Below are 16,496 nucleotides of genomic sequence, written 5' to 3' on the forward strand. Positions count from 1 at the left end.
TGGGGCGAGCCTGCGGTACCGGGATGTGACTGCAGCAATCTACCAGGAGGAGCTCATTCACAATGGGCTAGTCGCAGGCTTCCTATGCCATCATATAAGGGAACGACTCCTGGAGAAAGGTGACTAGTCCCTTCGGGAAGTCGTGCAGATGGCCAAAGTGATGGAGACTGCCCAAAAGAACATGGAGGTGTACTCAGCAGGCCATGTAGGAAGAATGGGTAATGCCATCTTGGGATTCGGGGTCCCTGACTGATGCTGCTAAGCACATGAGGTGCAACTGCTGCGGCCAAAGCAAACACCCATGGAAGTACTGTCCGGCCTGTAGTGCGACCTGCTGAAATTGCACTACACCAAGGTATGGCACTCTAAGCCCCACTCTGGCAATGCTCCTTGCAGACCGCGAACTGTGTCGCCATCTTGGCCCGACCTGCTTCCAACATAATTTCCAGTGGCCAAGAACCGAACATCTGGAATGGGTGCTCAACGGCACAGGGTGATGTCACATCCAGCTTCTCTTCGGACTCCACCACATGCGATCCTTGAGGTTAGCCATCTTTGCGATCTTCTGGGTGGCCATCTTGGTGCCAACAATCCCAACGACATAGCAGCAGTGACTCAGACAGTGAGCTGACGTTGGCCTCCATTGTGCTGGCCTAGAACAGACCGCACCATCTCGGGCGATCGATGATGGATATCGAGATAAATGGCCACATGACAGGGTGCCTGTTCAACACGGGAAGCACAGAAAGTTTCATACACCCGGGCACAGCCAAATGTTATTCCCTGACTATGTCTCCAGCCAAATGCAAGGTAGCACTAGCCTCCAGATCCCTCTCTGCGGAAATCCGTGGGAGGTGCAAGATGAGCCTAACCGAGGGGGGCCTGAAATATAAAAACTTCAAACTGCTGGTGATGCCCCACCTCTGTGCACCTGTTATACTGGGGCTGGATTTCCAGTGCCAGCTTAAGGGTGTGTTGATGTAGTTTGACGCACTCCTCCCCCCACGGTCAGTAATAACAGTTCCTGGAGGCTCTGCCCATCTTCCCAAGTAGGCCCAATCATACACCAGAATGCAAAGCAGGGTGTCTGACCTGCAGCTTGACCACCTTCTGGGTCCTTCCACCCACTCTGTTCCAAAACCTCACCCCGGACTTCAAAGCAGTCGCCACTAAGAGCAGGCGATACAGCACCGGGGACAAGGAATTCATTAAAAACGGAAGTGAGGCAACTGCTAGGGGAGGGCATAATAGAATCCAATAACAGCCCCTGGTGGGCAGAAGTGGTGGTGGTGGAGAGTGGGGAGAAGCACTGGATGGTCATAGATTACAGGCAGACTATCAACAGGTTCACCTTATTAGACGCCTACCTACTCTTTTGCATAGCCGATATGGTGAATGAGATTGCCCAGTTCAGGGTCTTCTCCACCTTAGACTCAAATCAGTGTACCACCAAATTCTGATTTGCCCAGACTGGCCGTACATTGGCATTTGAGGCAAATGGCTGCCTCAATCACTTTCTGCAGGTCTCCTTCAGCCTCACAAATGGGGTGTCAGTGTTCCAAAGGGAGGTGGATCGCAACAAACTAAAAGCTACTTATCCTATTTAGATAATGTCACCATCTGCGGCCATGACCAGAAGCAACACGATGAGAACCTGCAGTTTCCTGGCCACCACAAAGGCCCTTAATCTCACATACAATAAGAAAGAGTACGTGTTTAGGACCAAGCGGCTGGCAATCTTGGGGTACGTGGTGGAGCATGGTGTCATCACCCTTGACCCCGAGTGCATGCGGCCCCTTCTGGAACTACCTCTGCCCCAGAACCCTAAGATTTTAATAAGGTACCTGGAGCTCTTCTCATATTATGCCCAATTGATCCCCAACTATGCTGACAAGGACCAACCCCTGGTGAAAACCACCACCTTTCCCCCATCAGCAGAGGCCCGTAAGGCTTTCGAGGGCATCAAAGATGAGATTTCCAAGGCAGCAATGCATGATATTGATGAATCCATCTCATTCTGAGTAGAGAGCGATGCCTCTGACTTTGTCCTGGCTGCCATGCTGAACCAAGCAGGCAGGCCGGTGGCCTTTTTCTCCTGAACCCTTCAGGGCCCCGAATGCAGGCACTCCGCCATTGAGAAGGAGGCACAGGCTGTAGTGGAGGCCGTGCATCAATTGAGGCACTATTTGGATGGCAGACCATTCACCTTGCTGATGGACTAGAGAGCCATGGCTTTTATGTTCAATGATAAACAGCAGTGGAAAATTAAAAATGACAAGATTTTGAGGTGGAGAATTGAGCTGTTCACCTACAATTATGAGATCTTGTACTGGCCAGGCAAGCTCAATGAGCTATTCAATGCCCTGTCCAGGGGTACCTGCTCCAGGGTGCAAGTAGATTGCCTCCAAGCCCTCCAAGATAGCCTCTGCCACCCAGGGTCACAAGGCTCTACCGTTTTGTGAGGGCCTGTAACCTCCCCTATTCAGTAGAGGAGATCAGGGAGCTGACTCGCAATTGCTCGGACTGCACAGAATGCAAGCCGCAATTTTACAGATCAGAGAGAGCCCAGCTCATCAAGGCCACTTGTCTCTTCAAATTGACCCCTTCCCATCCATGAATTGGAACATCTACTTCCTGAATATTGTGGATGTGTAATCATGTTCCCCATTCGACATCCCCTGCCCCAATATGACCTCATCCATGGTCATTAAAACACTTGGCACAGTATTCTCTCTGTTTGGATACCCCAGTTACATTCACAGTGATCAGGGGTCCTCATTCATGAGTGAGGAGTTGCGACAATACTTCCTTTCCAAGGGCATAGCCACGTGTAGAACCACCAACTACAAGTGGAGAGAGAGAATGGTACGATCTAGAAGGCAGTCCTTTTGGCCCTCAAATTGAAAGGGATGCCTGTATCCCAGTGGCAAGAGGTCCTTCCTTTTTTTGTGATTCTTTATTGCACTATGAACCATATCAACCAATATATTTACAGATGCAACTCTTTAAATATTCAGTGACATTTTTTTTCCCCCCATCCCTCCCTTCCCACCCCCCCCCTCCAATAACAGTAAATATTGGACATGTTAAAATATAATAAAACAATATCTTTATACAAAAGGAATACAAACAAAAAAAACATATCATCTACTTATTCGGATTAAATCTGGTCGTGTTTATCTTATCATTTTAGGTGGTGGTGGACCTAGGCCGGCTCTTTCTGTTTTGTTCCATTTATGGATCCCAGGTTTTTTTCAATCATTGTAACTTTGTCTTTTAAATTATGTGATTATTTTTTCCAATGGGATGCACTTAAACGTGGTTATATATTCCATTAATGTTTATAGTCATATTGTCCAACGAGGCCATCTTATATCTTTGTTTTCACTTCTTTTCCACCTCTTCACCACCTCCATCCCTTTTTTCCATTACTGTTTTTTAAGTTTTCCTTTTTAATCTCAATATTTTCAATCTTTTCAATCTTCTTCAGCATGATGCTGAACCAAGCCATGAAAGACCTCAACAATGAAGACGCTGTTTACATCCGGTACCGCAAGGATGGCAGTCTCTTCAATCTGAGGCGCCTGCAAGCTCACACCAAGACACAAGAGAAACTTGTCCGTGAACTAGTCTTTGCAGACGATGCCGCTTTAGTTGCCCATTCAGAGCCAGCTCTTCAACGCTTGACGTCCTGTTTTGCGGAAACTGCCAAAATGTTTGGCCTGGAAGTCAGCCTGAAGAAAACGGAGGTCCTCCATCAGCCAGCTCCCCACCATGACGACCAGCCCCCCCCACATCTCCATCGGGCACACAAAACTCAAAACGGTCAACCAGTTTACCTATCTCGGCTGCACTATTTCATCAGATGCAAGGATCGACAACGAGATAGACAACAGACTCTCCAAGGCAAATAGCGCCTTTGGAAGACTACACAAAAGAGTCTGGAAAAACAACCAACTGAAAAACCTCACAAAGATTAGCGTATACAGAGCCGTTGTCATACCCACACTCCTGTTCGGCTCCGAATCATGGGTCCTCTACCGGCATCACCTACAGCTCCTAGAACGCTTCCACCAGCGTTGTCTCCGCTCCATCCTCAAAATTCATTGGAGCGACTTCATCCCTAACATCGAAGTACTCGGGATGGCAGAGGCCGACAGCTTCGAGTCCACGCTGCTGAAGATCCAGCTGCGCTGGGTGGGTCACGTCTCCAGAATGGAGGACCATCGCCTTCCTAAGATCGTGTTATATGGCGAGCTCTCCACTGACCACCGTGACAGAGGTGCACCAAAGAAGAGGTACAAGGACTGCCTAAAGAAATCTCTTGGTGCCTGCCACATTGACCACCGCCAGTGGGCTGATATCGCCTCAAACCGTGCATCTTGGCGCCTCACAGTTTGGCGGGCAGCAACCTCCTTTGAAGAAGACCGCAGAGCCCACCTCACTGACAAAAGGCAAAGGAGGAAAAACCCAACACCCAACCCCAACCAACCAATTTTCCCCTGTAACCGCTGCAACCGTGTCTGCCTGTCCCGCATTGGACTTGTCAGCCACAATCGAGCCTGCAGCTGACGTGGACTTTTACCCCCTCCATAAATCTTCGTCCACGAAGCCAAGCCAAAGAAAGAAAAAGAAGAAGATATGACAACACATTTAAGACATGAAATACCCCAACAATCCCCACAAGCAATAACCTTTTAACCCCAAATGAACCTCCCCTCCTTGGATTGCCTCCTATCCCTTGACGACAACCACAACTCCCCTTACCATTCGCTTTGCGAACTTACTTGCAAGTGTCAACCGATTTCGCAGTGACCATTATTCTCCCACCCCAGCCCCCCCCAGAAAACACTATTATCCTATACTTATAACAAAGCTCTCTTTTTTTTCCTTCTTCCCTTTCTCTTAATCATCTTTAAATCTTTACTTTATATTTTTACACATTTTTTTGACATAATACATTTTTTTGCTACAGCTAAGCCTATCATAATAAATCTTTTTTGTGCTCAATCCAAATGGAGTCCAAGTTCTTTACTTCTTATATTACTTAGAAGAAAGATCTCTGGATTTTTTGGTATGTTGCTTTTTGTGATTTTATTTAATACCTGATTTAGATCTTCCCAAAACTTTTCCACATTCTCACATGCCCAAATTGCATCCTTCTTGTCACTCCTCCTCCTCTCTTCTGCTGTCCTGCAAATGTTCAGCAAATTCTTGGGTTTTCTTTGGGTCCGAGAACAGTCTATTCCATTCCCCAGGAATGAATACTTTGAGTACTGCTGGATGTCTTAATATAAAGTTATACCCTTTCTTCCATAAGATTGTTTTTGCCATGTTGAATTCCTTCCTCTTCTTTAAAAGTTTGAAGCTTATGTCCGGGTAAAAAAAAATATTTTTTGTCCCTTGTATTCCAATGCTTATTGTCTTCTCTAATCTTCTTTCTTGCCTGCTCCAGTATGTTTCTCTTGTTGTATATCTTAGAAATTTTACCAATATGGATCTCGGGTTTTGATGTGGTGGCGGTTTCGGTACTAGCGTTCTATGTGCCCTTTCGATTTCTATTTCTTTTTTAAAATTTTTCACACAATGAACCATACTGACCAAAATACACACAAACATTTCCCTCTTGAATATACACAGAGTCATTTTCTCCCGTTTTCCCCCCTCCCTTCCCTCCCTCCTTTACCCCCCCTCCCCACCCACTCAACGTTCAACATGTATGATCCATTAAACAATGTCATTACACAATGAAAATAAACAAGAAATTTGTGTCATCTACTTTTACACACTGGGTCAGTTCCTTTCGTCTTCTCCTTCCGTCATTTTAGGTGGCGGAGGTCTGCGGTAGGACTTCTCTGTTGTGTTCCATGTACGGTTCCCAAATTTGTTCGAATACTGTGATGTTATTTCTTAAATGATATGTTATTTTTTTCCAATGGAATACATTTATTCATTTCTATGTACCATTGCTGTATTCTCAGGCTATCTTCTAATTTCCAGGTTGACATAATACATTTTTTTGATACAGCTAAGGTTATCATAATAAATCTTTTTTGTGCTCCATCAAAATCAAGTCCAAGTTCTTTGCTTCTTATATTACTTGGAAGAAAGATCTCTGGATTTTTTGGTATGTTGCTTTTTGTGATTTTATTTAATACCTGATTTAGATCTTTCCAAAACTTTTCCACATTTTCACATGCCCAAATTGCATGTACTGTTGTTCCCGTTTCCTTCCTACAGTGAAAACATCTGTCTGATACTGTTGGGTCCCATTTATTTAACTTTTGGTGCATGGTGTATAGCCTGTGTAACCATTATATTGTATCATGCGTAACCTCGTGTTTATTGTATTTCTCATAATTCCGGAGCATAGCTTTTCCCATGTTTCATTCTTTATCTTTATGTTTAGATCTTGTTCCCATTTTTGTTTGGGTTTACAGCTTGTTTCCTCATTCTCTTTCTCTTGCAGTTTGATATACATGTTTGTTATAAATCTTTTAATTATCATTGTGTCTGTAATCACATATTCAAAATTGCTTCTTTCTGGTAACCTCAGCCTGCTTCCCAATTGTCCTTCAAGTAGGTTTTCAGTTGTTGGTATGCAAACATTGTACTGTGAGTTATACCATATTTGCACTTCATTTGATCAAAAGATAATAATTTATTTCCCGAAGAACAATTTTCTATTTTTTTGATCCCTTTTCTCTCCCGTTTTCTAAAGGAAAGGTTATCTATTGTGAAGGGGATTAGTTGATTTTGTGTCAATACTAATTTTGGTAGTTGATAATTTGTTTTTTTTCCTTTCTACGTGAATCTTCTTCCAAATGTTGCACAAATGATTGTGCAGTACTGGTGAACTTCTATGTTGCACCAGCTTTTCATCCCACTTATAAAGTATATGTTCTGGTACCTTCTCCCCTATTTTATCTGGTCCAATCTGGTTTTTCCCTTGTTTGATAAAAATTTGATGGGTATCTTAATTGTGCTGCTTTATAATAATTCTTAGTTTGGTAGCTGTAAGCCATCTTGTTTGTACCATTCTGTTAATTTATCTAGCGCTATCCTCGGTTTCCCCCCTTTCCATAAAAATTTCCTTATTATTTTCTTTAGCTCCTTGAAGAATTTCTCTGTTAGGTGAATTGGTAACGATTGGAATAGGTATTGTATCCTTGGGAAGATATTCATTTTAATGCAATTTACCCTTCCTATCAGTGTTAGTGGTAAATCTTTCCAATGTTCTAAGTCATCTTGTAATTTCTTCATTAATGGCTGATAATTTAGTTTGTATAGATGGCCTAGATTGTTATCTAGTTGAATACCTAGGTATCTGATTGCTTGTGTTTGCCATCTAAATGGTTATTCTTTCTTAAACTTTGTGAAATCCGCATTATTCATTGGCATTGCTTCACTTTTATTTGCGTTGATCTTGTACCCCGATATTTCTCCATATTCCTTCAATTTCTTATGTCATTCTTTTATTGATATTTCTGGTTCTGTTAAGTATACTATGATGTCATCTGCAAATAGATTGATTTTGTATTCCTTCTCTTTTATTTTTATCCCTCTTATTTTAATTTCTGTTCGCCAATGGTCCCTTATATAATGCTTTAATCAATTAATATATTCCTCTGGTAGGTTGAACCTCTGTTGTACTTTGAATAAATAATTCCATTCTACTCTGTCAAAGGCTTTCTCTGCGTCTAAAGCAACCGCCACTGTTGGTGTCTTGTTTCCTTGTACTGCATGGATTAAGTTAATGAACTTACAGATATTGTCCATTGTTCGTCATTTCTTAATAACTCCAGTTTGATCTAGTTTTACTATTTTTGGTACACAGTCGCCCAATCTGTTTGCTAATAGTTTTGCTATTATCTTATAATCTGAGTTAAGTAGAGATATTGGTCTACACGATGCTGGTGTTAGTGGATCTTTCCCCATCTTTGGTATTACTGTAATTATTGCTGTTTTGCATGAATCTGGCATGTTTTGTGTTTCTTCAGTCTGGTTCATTACTTCCGTGAGAGGAGGAATTAATAAGTCTTTAAATGCATTTTATTGTTAGATAGTTTTTTTTAATATATCCTGTATTTCCTCTATTTCAAATGATTTTATTAATTTATTTTGCTCCTCTTCTTGCAATTTCGGTAGTTCAATTTTAGCTAGAAACTCATCTATTATGTCTTCTTTCCCTTCGTTCTCAGTTCGATATAATTGCTCATAGAATTCCTTGAAGTTTTCATTGATCTCCGTTGGGTTATATGTAATTTGTCCTTTTTCCTTGATGCCAATACCGTTCTTTTAGCTTGTTCTGTCTTAAGCTGCCAAGCAAGTATTTTGTGCATTTTTTCTCCTAGCTCATAATACTTCTGTTTTGTCTTCATTGTGTTCTTCTCCACCTTGTATGTTTGTAGTTTTTCATTTTTTATTTTTTTGTCTGCTGATTCTCTTCTTTTTGTTGTATTTTCCCTTGTTGCTCATTCTTTTTCTGTACTTGCTATTTGCCTTTCCAGCTGTTCTATTTCCCGATTGTAGTCCTTCTTCATCTTAGTTACATAACTTATTATCTGCCCTCTGATGAACGCTTTCATTGCATCCCATAGTATAAATTTATCTTTCACTGATTCTGTATTTATTTCAAAGTACATTTTAATTTGTCGCTCAATTAATTCTCTAAAATCCTGTCTTTTAAGTAGCACGGAGTTTAATCTCCATCTATATGTATGTTCTCGGTGGGATGTCCACCAGCTCTATTGGTAATAACAGGGGTGAGTGATCCGATAACAATCTAGCTTTGTATTCCGTTTTTCTAACTCTCCCTTGGATCTGGGCTGACAACAGGAACAGGTCTATCCTTGAGTATGTTTTGTGTCTACCTGAATAATATGAGTATTCCTTCTCCTTTGGGTGTTGTCTCCTCCATATATCCAAAAGTTGCATTTCCTGCATTGATTTAACCATAAATTTGGTTACTTTGTTCTTTCTGCTAGTCTTTGTCCAGTTTTATCCATCTTTGAGTCCAAATCAAGGTTAAAATCCTCTCCTATCAGTATATTCCCCTGCGTATCTGCAATCTTCAAAAAGGTATCTTGCATAAATTTTTGATCCATTAGGTGCATATATATTGAGCAAATTCCAAAATTCTGAATATATCTGACACTTTATCATTACATACCTCCCTGCTGGATCTATTATTTCCTCCTCTATTTTGATTGGTACATTTTTATTGATTAATATAGCTACTCCTCTGGCTTTTGAATTATATGATGCTGCCGTTAGGTGCCCTACCCAGTCTCTCCTTAATTTCTTGTGTTCCACTTCAGTTAGATGTGTTTCCTGCACGAATGCTATATCAATTTTTTCTTTCTTCCGTAAATTTAACAGCTTCTTCCTTTTGATTTGGTTATGTATTCTGTTAATATTTATAGTCATATAGTTCAACATTGCCATTTCATACTTTGTTTACCTTTCCTTTCTGCTTCCTCATCACCACCTTCCCTCCTTATCCATTTCTGTTTCTTTTTTTGAACGGACAACACTTCTAAAACATAAAATATTCCCACATTTAAAATTCCCTTACCCCAAATGTCCCCCCCCACCTCTCTGAATTGCCCCTTGACCCTTGCCAGGCAACCACAACTTCCCTCTCCATTTGGATTGCGAACCCGCTCGCAAGCGTCAACTGATTTTGCAGTGACTGTTAATCTCTCCCACCCAGCCCCTCCAGAAAAGACTTTTATCTTCACATATAACAAAGCTCACCCTCTTAATTCCCACCTTTCTTCCCTTTTCTTCCCCTTCTTAGTTCTTACTTATACATTATTTTTCTTCTTTATATGAAGTTTGTCGTCATTCTTGTTCTTGTCACATCTCTTCATCTCTCTTTCTGTTTTGCAGGCGTTCTGCAAATTCTCATGCTTTTTCCGGATCCAAGAACAGTCTGCTTTGCTGCCCCGGGATAACTATTTTAAGCACCGCTGGATATCTTAACATAAATTTATAGCCTTTCTTCCATAGGATTGATTTTGCTGCTTTAAACTCCTTCCTCTTCTTCAGGAGCTCAAAACTTATGCCTGGGTAGAAAATTTTTTTTTGACCTTTGTATTCTAGTGGCTTTTTGTCTTCGCTCATTTTTTTCATTGCCTTCTCCAATATATTTTCTCTTGTCATATATCTCAGGAATTTTACTAGAATGGATCTTGGTTTTTGTTGTAGCTGTGGTTTTGGGGCTAATGTTCTGTGTGCCCTTTCTAGTTACATTCCTTCCTGTATTTCTGGCATTCCTAGGACCTTGGAGATCCATTCTTTTATAAATTCTTTCATATCTTTGCCTTCTTCCTCTTCCTTAAGCCCCACTATCTTTATATTGTTCCTCCTATTATAGTTTTCCATTATATCCATCTTCTGAGCTAACAACTCCTGTGTTTCTTTAACTTTTTTATCAGTTTCTTCCAATTTTCTTTTTAAGTCATCCACTTCCATTTCTATGGCTGTTTCTTGTTCTTCCACTTTCTCTACTCTTTTCCCTATTTCTGTCATGACCATCTCTAATCTACTCATTTTTTCTTCTGTACCTTTTATTCTTCTTTTTATTTCATTAAATTCTTGTGTCTGCCATTCTTTTACTGCTTCCATATATTCTTGAAATTTTTTAAAATCTATGTACAGTCCATTCCCTTTATCTTCTATTTCTCTGTGCAGAGCTTGATGTTCTCCTTCTTCTTCTTCTTCTGTGCCTGCTCTAGGTTTTGTGTCTTGTGATGGAGTAGTGGCCAGTAGGAGAATACCAGCCCTCTCCAAAAAAGAAGGAAAAAAGTAAAGGAAAAGCAAAGCCCCAGACACACAAACCACAACAAATAAAAACCAAATCTGTGGAGGAAATGGCACCAAAGGAAGAAAAGCCAAAAACAACGGGAAGAAAAGAAGGAAAGACGCTGGAAGAGAAAGGTGAAGGCCTTACTTGTACGAAGAAGCAGGGACCCGCTGTGGAAAGAGGAGCCCACTCCCTGAGGTCAGTGGAAACCCCGCAGGGTTGCGACCAACCGAAGGCAGGACTACAAAGATGGCTCACGGACCCAATCAAGGTGCGCAACCGCGCACGACAAAGACAACACTGACGGGAGGGGGACAGCTTGAACAGCTGAGGAAGACCTGACAGCAGGGCTCCCAGCTGGAAGATACAGAAAATAATGGGAATGTGAGGGAGGAGAATGAAAAAAAGAAATCAGTGACACAACAGATAACCAACCCAGAAGAAGAGGACCAACATCAAGACACCATAAAAAAAAAAACCAACAAACTGAGACAAACAGCCCAACAAGAAAGTCAGAAGAGACACAGATACAAGGAATCGATTTCTACATGTGAATCTGTCATTCCCAGCACCTTTGGGATCCATCCTTTTATAAATTCCTTCATATCTGACCCTTCTTTGCCTTCTTTCAGGCCAACTATTTTTATGTTATTTCGTCTACTGTACTTTTCCAATACGTCAATTTTTTGTGACAATAAATCTTGTGTCTCTAATTTTTTTTCCGCTCTCTTCCAACTTCTCTCTTAAATCATTTATCTCCATTTCTACAGCAGCTTCTCGTTCCTCCACATTTTCTACTCTTTTTCCTATTTCAGTCATGACCAACTCTAAGCTTTGCATTCTGTCTTCAGCTCTTTTCATTTTTCTTTTGATTGAACTAAATTCTAATGATACCCATTCTTTTAATGACCTCATTTGTTCTTCGAAAAAGGCTTTATCTAAACTTTGTCCTTCTATTTTACCTTCTTCTTTCCTTTGAAATTCTTGGCTTCTTCCTCCTTCTGTGTCTGTATCTATGTCTGTGTCATCTTCTCTTCTCTGTATCTTTGTATCTTCATCCTTCTCTGGTGAGCTGCTTCTGTATCCTTGCTGGGCCTCCAGATGCTGTGTCTCCTATTGTTGGGCCTCCCGATGCAGGTCGACCCGCTGCTGGGCTTCCCACTGCAGGTCGATCCGCTGCTGGGCCCCCTACCGCAGATCTCCCCCTGTCGGTCGCCCTGTTGCTTCTCACTCTCTTTCAGCCCTTCATTCTCTTTCTCTCCACTCTTCTTCTTTCTTGTTTACTTCCCCCAGCCGAATGCCCCAATACTGGGCGTCTCTCAGCTGGCCGCTTCTCAGCTGAGTCCCCCTCCCATTGGCATTAACCTTCTCTTTTACCTGTGCACTGTGCATGCGCAACTCTTCACACATGCGCAGTTGCACACCTCTTCTTGGCTCTGAGAGCCATTTTTGGAGTCCGCCGGTTGGGAGGACACCGCTCCTCTGGGGACTCACCAACATCGGAGATCAGCTGCTCCTCTCCAATGTGCAGGTAAGGCCTTCTTCTTTCTTCTCCAGTGATTTTCCTTCTTCCCTTTTCTCTGTTATTCTTACTTTTTCTCTTTTGGGTGCCATCTTCTGTCTCTTCTCTGTACCTTTATCTTTCTCTTCCTGTATTTTATGTTTATTGAGCTATGCTTTTTCACACTTTTTTTTCTTTTCTCTGGAGAGGGCTGTTTCCACCCGACCAGCCACTACTCCATCACGTGTCTCTGCAAGAGGTCCTTCCTGAAGTGTTGTATGCCACCAGGTCTCTACTTTGCACTGCAAGTAACGCAACACCCCTTGAAAAATTGTTCTCCTTCCCAAGGAGGTCAGCTGCCAGTCTGGCTGATAACCCAGGGCTGGTGGTTCTCAAGAAGCATGTTAAGACTCACACTATGCCCTGGTAAGGAACCCGGATGGACGGAACAATATGGTGTCCATCTGGACCTGGCTTAAGCTGGGGTCCTAGCCCAGGAGTTGCACCCAGTAGCCCCTGCCAGCGACCATTCGGCCCCAGGAATCACCCTGACAAGCGATGAAGTGACTCCCACCTCCACTACGGCCCCTCGAGCTGTCCCTCCCACCTCTACAAACAAATTCCCCACCCCCATGGAACTGATACATACAGACACAGTTCAGTCCTCCAACACTCAGCCAGCTGAACAAGCCACTTTTCCGCAGGAACCGATGACACAGCCGGTACTGCAGTGAATGTGGTGCCGGATAAAACCTCCAGATCAGCTGAACCTATGAACTTTTATGGACTACATGACCAGTGCCAATGCACATTGCCCTACGTCACCCTGTCGGACTTCATTTAAATAAAGAAGGGTGAATGTGGTGGAACGCAATATTGCAGGCATGACCTCACTGGACTGGGCAGGCTGGCCCGCCTTCTGTCCCTGTAGCTCCTTGTAAAATCCCTAATAAAGGCTGGGAGTCCTAGTCTCCTCCCTCCATACCTGCGTTGGCCATGAGCCAGCAGCATGTAGAGCCGTGCCGAGGTTTTCTGGTTAACAAAGCCTTTGACTAGATGTTTTGTGTGTGTGAGTGGTCATTGATTGAGCCACATGTTTAACAAGCACCAGTAAACTGCATTATTGATTACCATGTACTTTGATTTATAAGTGTGAAATATTTCCAAGGAATCTGGGGTGAATCCTCAAGCTAGTCTTCCAAATGACACTGTGGAAACTTAAGGGATGAAAATGTGTTGAGAGATGGGCAGATATCAGATGTATCTCCTTCTGGAATATCTCATCAAAAAATGAGTTCAGCACCACTAGACACAGAAAACCTCTCTGGCCAACACACCAATGGAATGGAGTGCAGAGTAAAACATACTGTCTCCTAAACCTTTCTGGGGCAGGGATAGGTTGGTTTAGGTACAAAGTGATTGTTCACAAACTGTCACCCGTTCATTAACATTGAGACTGTGAAAATGTGACTGCAGTTCAGAAAATTGTATACAAAAAGAAAATTTCTTGGGGCTTTTGGCTTATCAACAGAATTAAATTTTCTTTCACCCATGACTAGTCTGTTTGTGGTCCAGTAACTCAATTGAAAGGCTCCAGCCTCGAGGGCTGTACCTTTCCTTGTGCTTCTTGTTAGATTTTTATCAGTTTAAAGAGCCACTAGCAAGAATAATTCAATTATTTTGACAATGCAGCTGAAGTGTGTTTAATCTGAGTGGTGATGTGATTAGATTACAGCAAGGTCTGGCTCTGGGCCTTGTCTCAGTATCACTCACGTCCAGCTGGCTGCTTCACAGGGATAATGAGTGGCTGGGTGTCTGACCAGTGCTGTGCTCCAATGCAGGAGATGGCTACTACCTGGCAGTCGGGGGTGGAGTGACACAGCACAATTGGTCCCACATCAGGTCTGTGCTTCAGGACCAAAGGATGAACTGCCAGTTGCTCGACTGCTCGGAAGAGCTGGGAATGATCAGTGTGCAGGGACCCCTGAGGTGAGGGAATGTGTGGCACTGTGATGATCATTGGGGAGAAGGTGGCGCGGAGCAAAGCAGCAGGGTAGTCGAGGACAAAGTGAAGGCGTCGGGTGAGTTGAGGTAATGGGTGAGTGCTATCATGTGGAGGACCTAGAGAGGTGGTTGTGAGGGCCATCAAGCTAAGTGGCAAGTCTTGAGTTGGTTGGGTTGGTAGTGAGGATCATTTTGTGTAGGTGAATAGCTATAATGTGGCACAAGATAGAGGGATGTGCAAGCTAAGGGCTCTAAGTTTGGGGCCACTGGGAAGGACTGATGATCAGGATGGGGAAGGAGGTTTTGAAGGCAGAGTGGGAGGAAGGATTGAAGTACTTGGGGAGGGGCCAGAAGAGGAAAATGTTGGCAGGGGGATGGGTTCAATTGGGGATTTTTAGCAATGTATTTCAGGTCTGGTTGCAGGTGTGGGGGAATGGGAGGGCAGACTTGATGGGGGACTTTGAGGCCTGGGTTGGGATGTGGTCAAACTCTTGCTTCAATTCATGTTGTGACCTTTCATCTGTTGGCCCACAGTCGTGCAGTGCTGCAAGAAGTTCTTGATGTGGACCTGAGTAATGAGGCATTTCCCTTCTCCACACACCAGGTGGTGAAGGCTGCTGGACATTTAGTAAGTGGTTCCTTTCCCTGCGAGGTGATTACAGTAAAAGTCTGAACATCCACTATCCACTTGGAAATCCAGTGCTTCAACATCTGGTTCACCAGGTAACTTTTGTGATTTCCACTTGCTGGGACCAGTCACTGCACCCCAACTATTAATTAGCCCTATGGCTCCCACATCCCTTGAAATGTGTTGAGTTTACTTCAACATTACTATGTGGTATCTTTCAAAATAGCAATTAAAAATGGGTCGTCGAATTGGGAAAGCAAAATCTCCACCAACTAGGATGACACAGTTAGCATAGCGGTTACCGCAACGTTATTTCAGAGCCAGTGACCCAGGTTTCGAGTCCGCTGCTTTCTGTAAAGAGTTTGTGCATTCTTCCCAATCTCTGTAGGTTTCCTCTAGGAGCTCTGCTTTCCTGCCATCCTTCAAAATGTATAGGGGTTGTAGGTTAATTGGGGTATTTGAGCACCACAGGCTCGTGGGCTAGAAGGACTTTTTATTGTGCCATATGTCTAAATTTAAAATGCAAGTCCCGTGCCTGCGAATACCTATTTTCGTGCTGCAAGCTATTGCAAGTGCGGCACAATCTCACTGGATCCTCTGGGGAATTAAATGTTCTGGGAAGCATAAGAATGGGTTGAGTCTTTCAATTATGAACCTGGGACCAGCTGTTAAAATGAAGGAGATATTGGACTGTGCTTCCAGAGAGAGAGATGGCCTTGGGCTTAATTTTTGGACTAAACAGAGCAGTAAGCCAATAAATTGGACCATTAAAGGTAGATCCACAACTGAGAAGGGTGGCTTTAGTACTTTTTTTTAAAGGAATGTATGGGTTAGCACATCAAGGGCTGAAGGGTCTGTACTGTACTGTTCTTTGTTCTATGATGCTCTTCAATGAAGGCCAAAGGGCCTTTTTTCTGTGGTGTACTGGCTTGTGGGTCCAAACCACCTCCTCCACCACATTAGCAGGCCTAGCCCCTCCTCTGCAATGGAGCAGAATGTTCCAGCCAGCCGGAATGCATTTACTTTCTCAATTCAAGCGGCAGTGACTCTGGATGGAAATTAAATTGAGTGTGAAAGGGAGTGTGACACAGGATGTGTGACCTTCCATTTGGTTGGGCATGTGTAGTTGCTGTAGTTCACAATGTTCAAGCTCTCCTGGAATCAAGACGCGCTGATTTGAAATGTTCATTGCTGTCTGTTTTGTGCAGGTGTTGGTTTGCAATGGAAAGAAGAGACAAGGTCACTTAATTGCATTTAATGTTGACGATAGTTACTGAGTGACAGTGATGAAAGTCGGACACTGTCAGTCAGGCACTAACAGGAGCAGATACAGAAAATCATAACTATATCTCTGGAGTTTGTGGAGTGCGCACTGAACAATTCATGTTACTGAGTCAGAATATTTATTGACAGCTGGACATTGTCCTTGAGGGGGTATACCTGGACTTACAATGCTTCTCATTGGGGCTAATAGGCACAGAAAAAGCTGGAATTGCTCAGCAGTTCAGGTAGCATATGTGGAAAGATGGCCAGAGTTAATGGTTTAGGTTGAA

General features: G+C 43.0%; 1 protein-coding gene across 3 annotated transcripts in view; it reads left to right on the plus strand.

The window, feature by feature from the left end:
• sardh (sarcosine dehydrogenase) overlaps window positions 1-16,496 on the plus strand; it is a 60,360-nt gene that overhangs the window by 37,378 nt on the left and 6,486 nt on the right. For all 3 annotated transcript variants that reach the window (XM_069932082.1, XM_069932093.1, XM_069932100.1), the window contains 2 exons: window positions 14,153-14,300; window positions 14,850-14,943. In XM_069932082.1, coding sequence (XP_069788183.1) covers window positions 14,153-14,300; window positions 14,850-14,943 — 242 coding nt within the window. The remainder of the gene's footprint in view (window positions 1-14,152; window positions 14,301-14,849; window positions 14,944-16,496) is intronic.

Source organism: Narcine bancroftii, chromosome 1, assembly GCF_036971445.1.
Source record: "Narcine bancroftii isolate sNarBan1 chromosome 1, sNarBan1.hap1, whole genome shotgun sequence".
In the NCBI taxonomy this organism is placed as follows: domain Eukaryota; kingdom Metazoa; phylum Chordata; class Chondrichthyes; order Torpediniformes; family Narcinidae; genus Narcine; species Narcine bancroftii.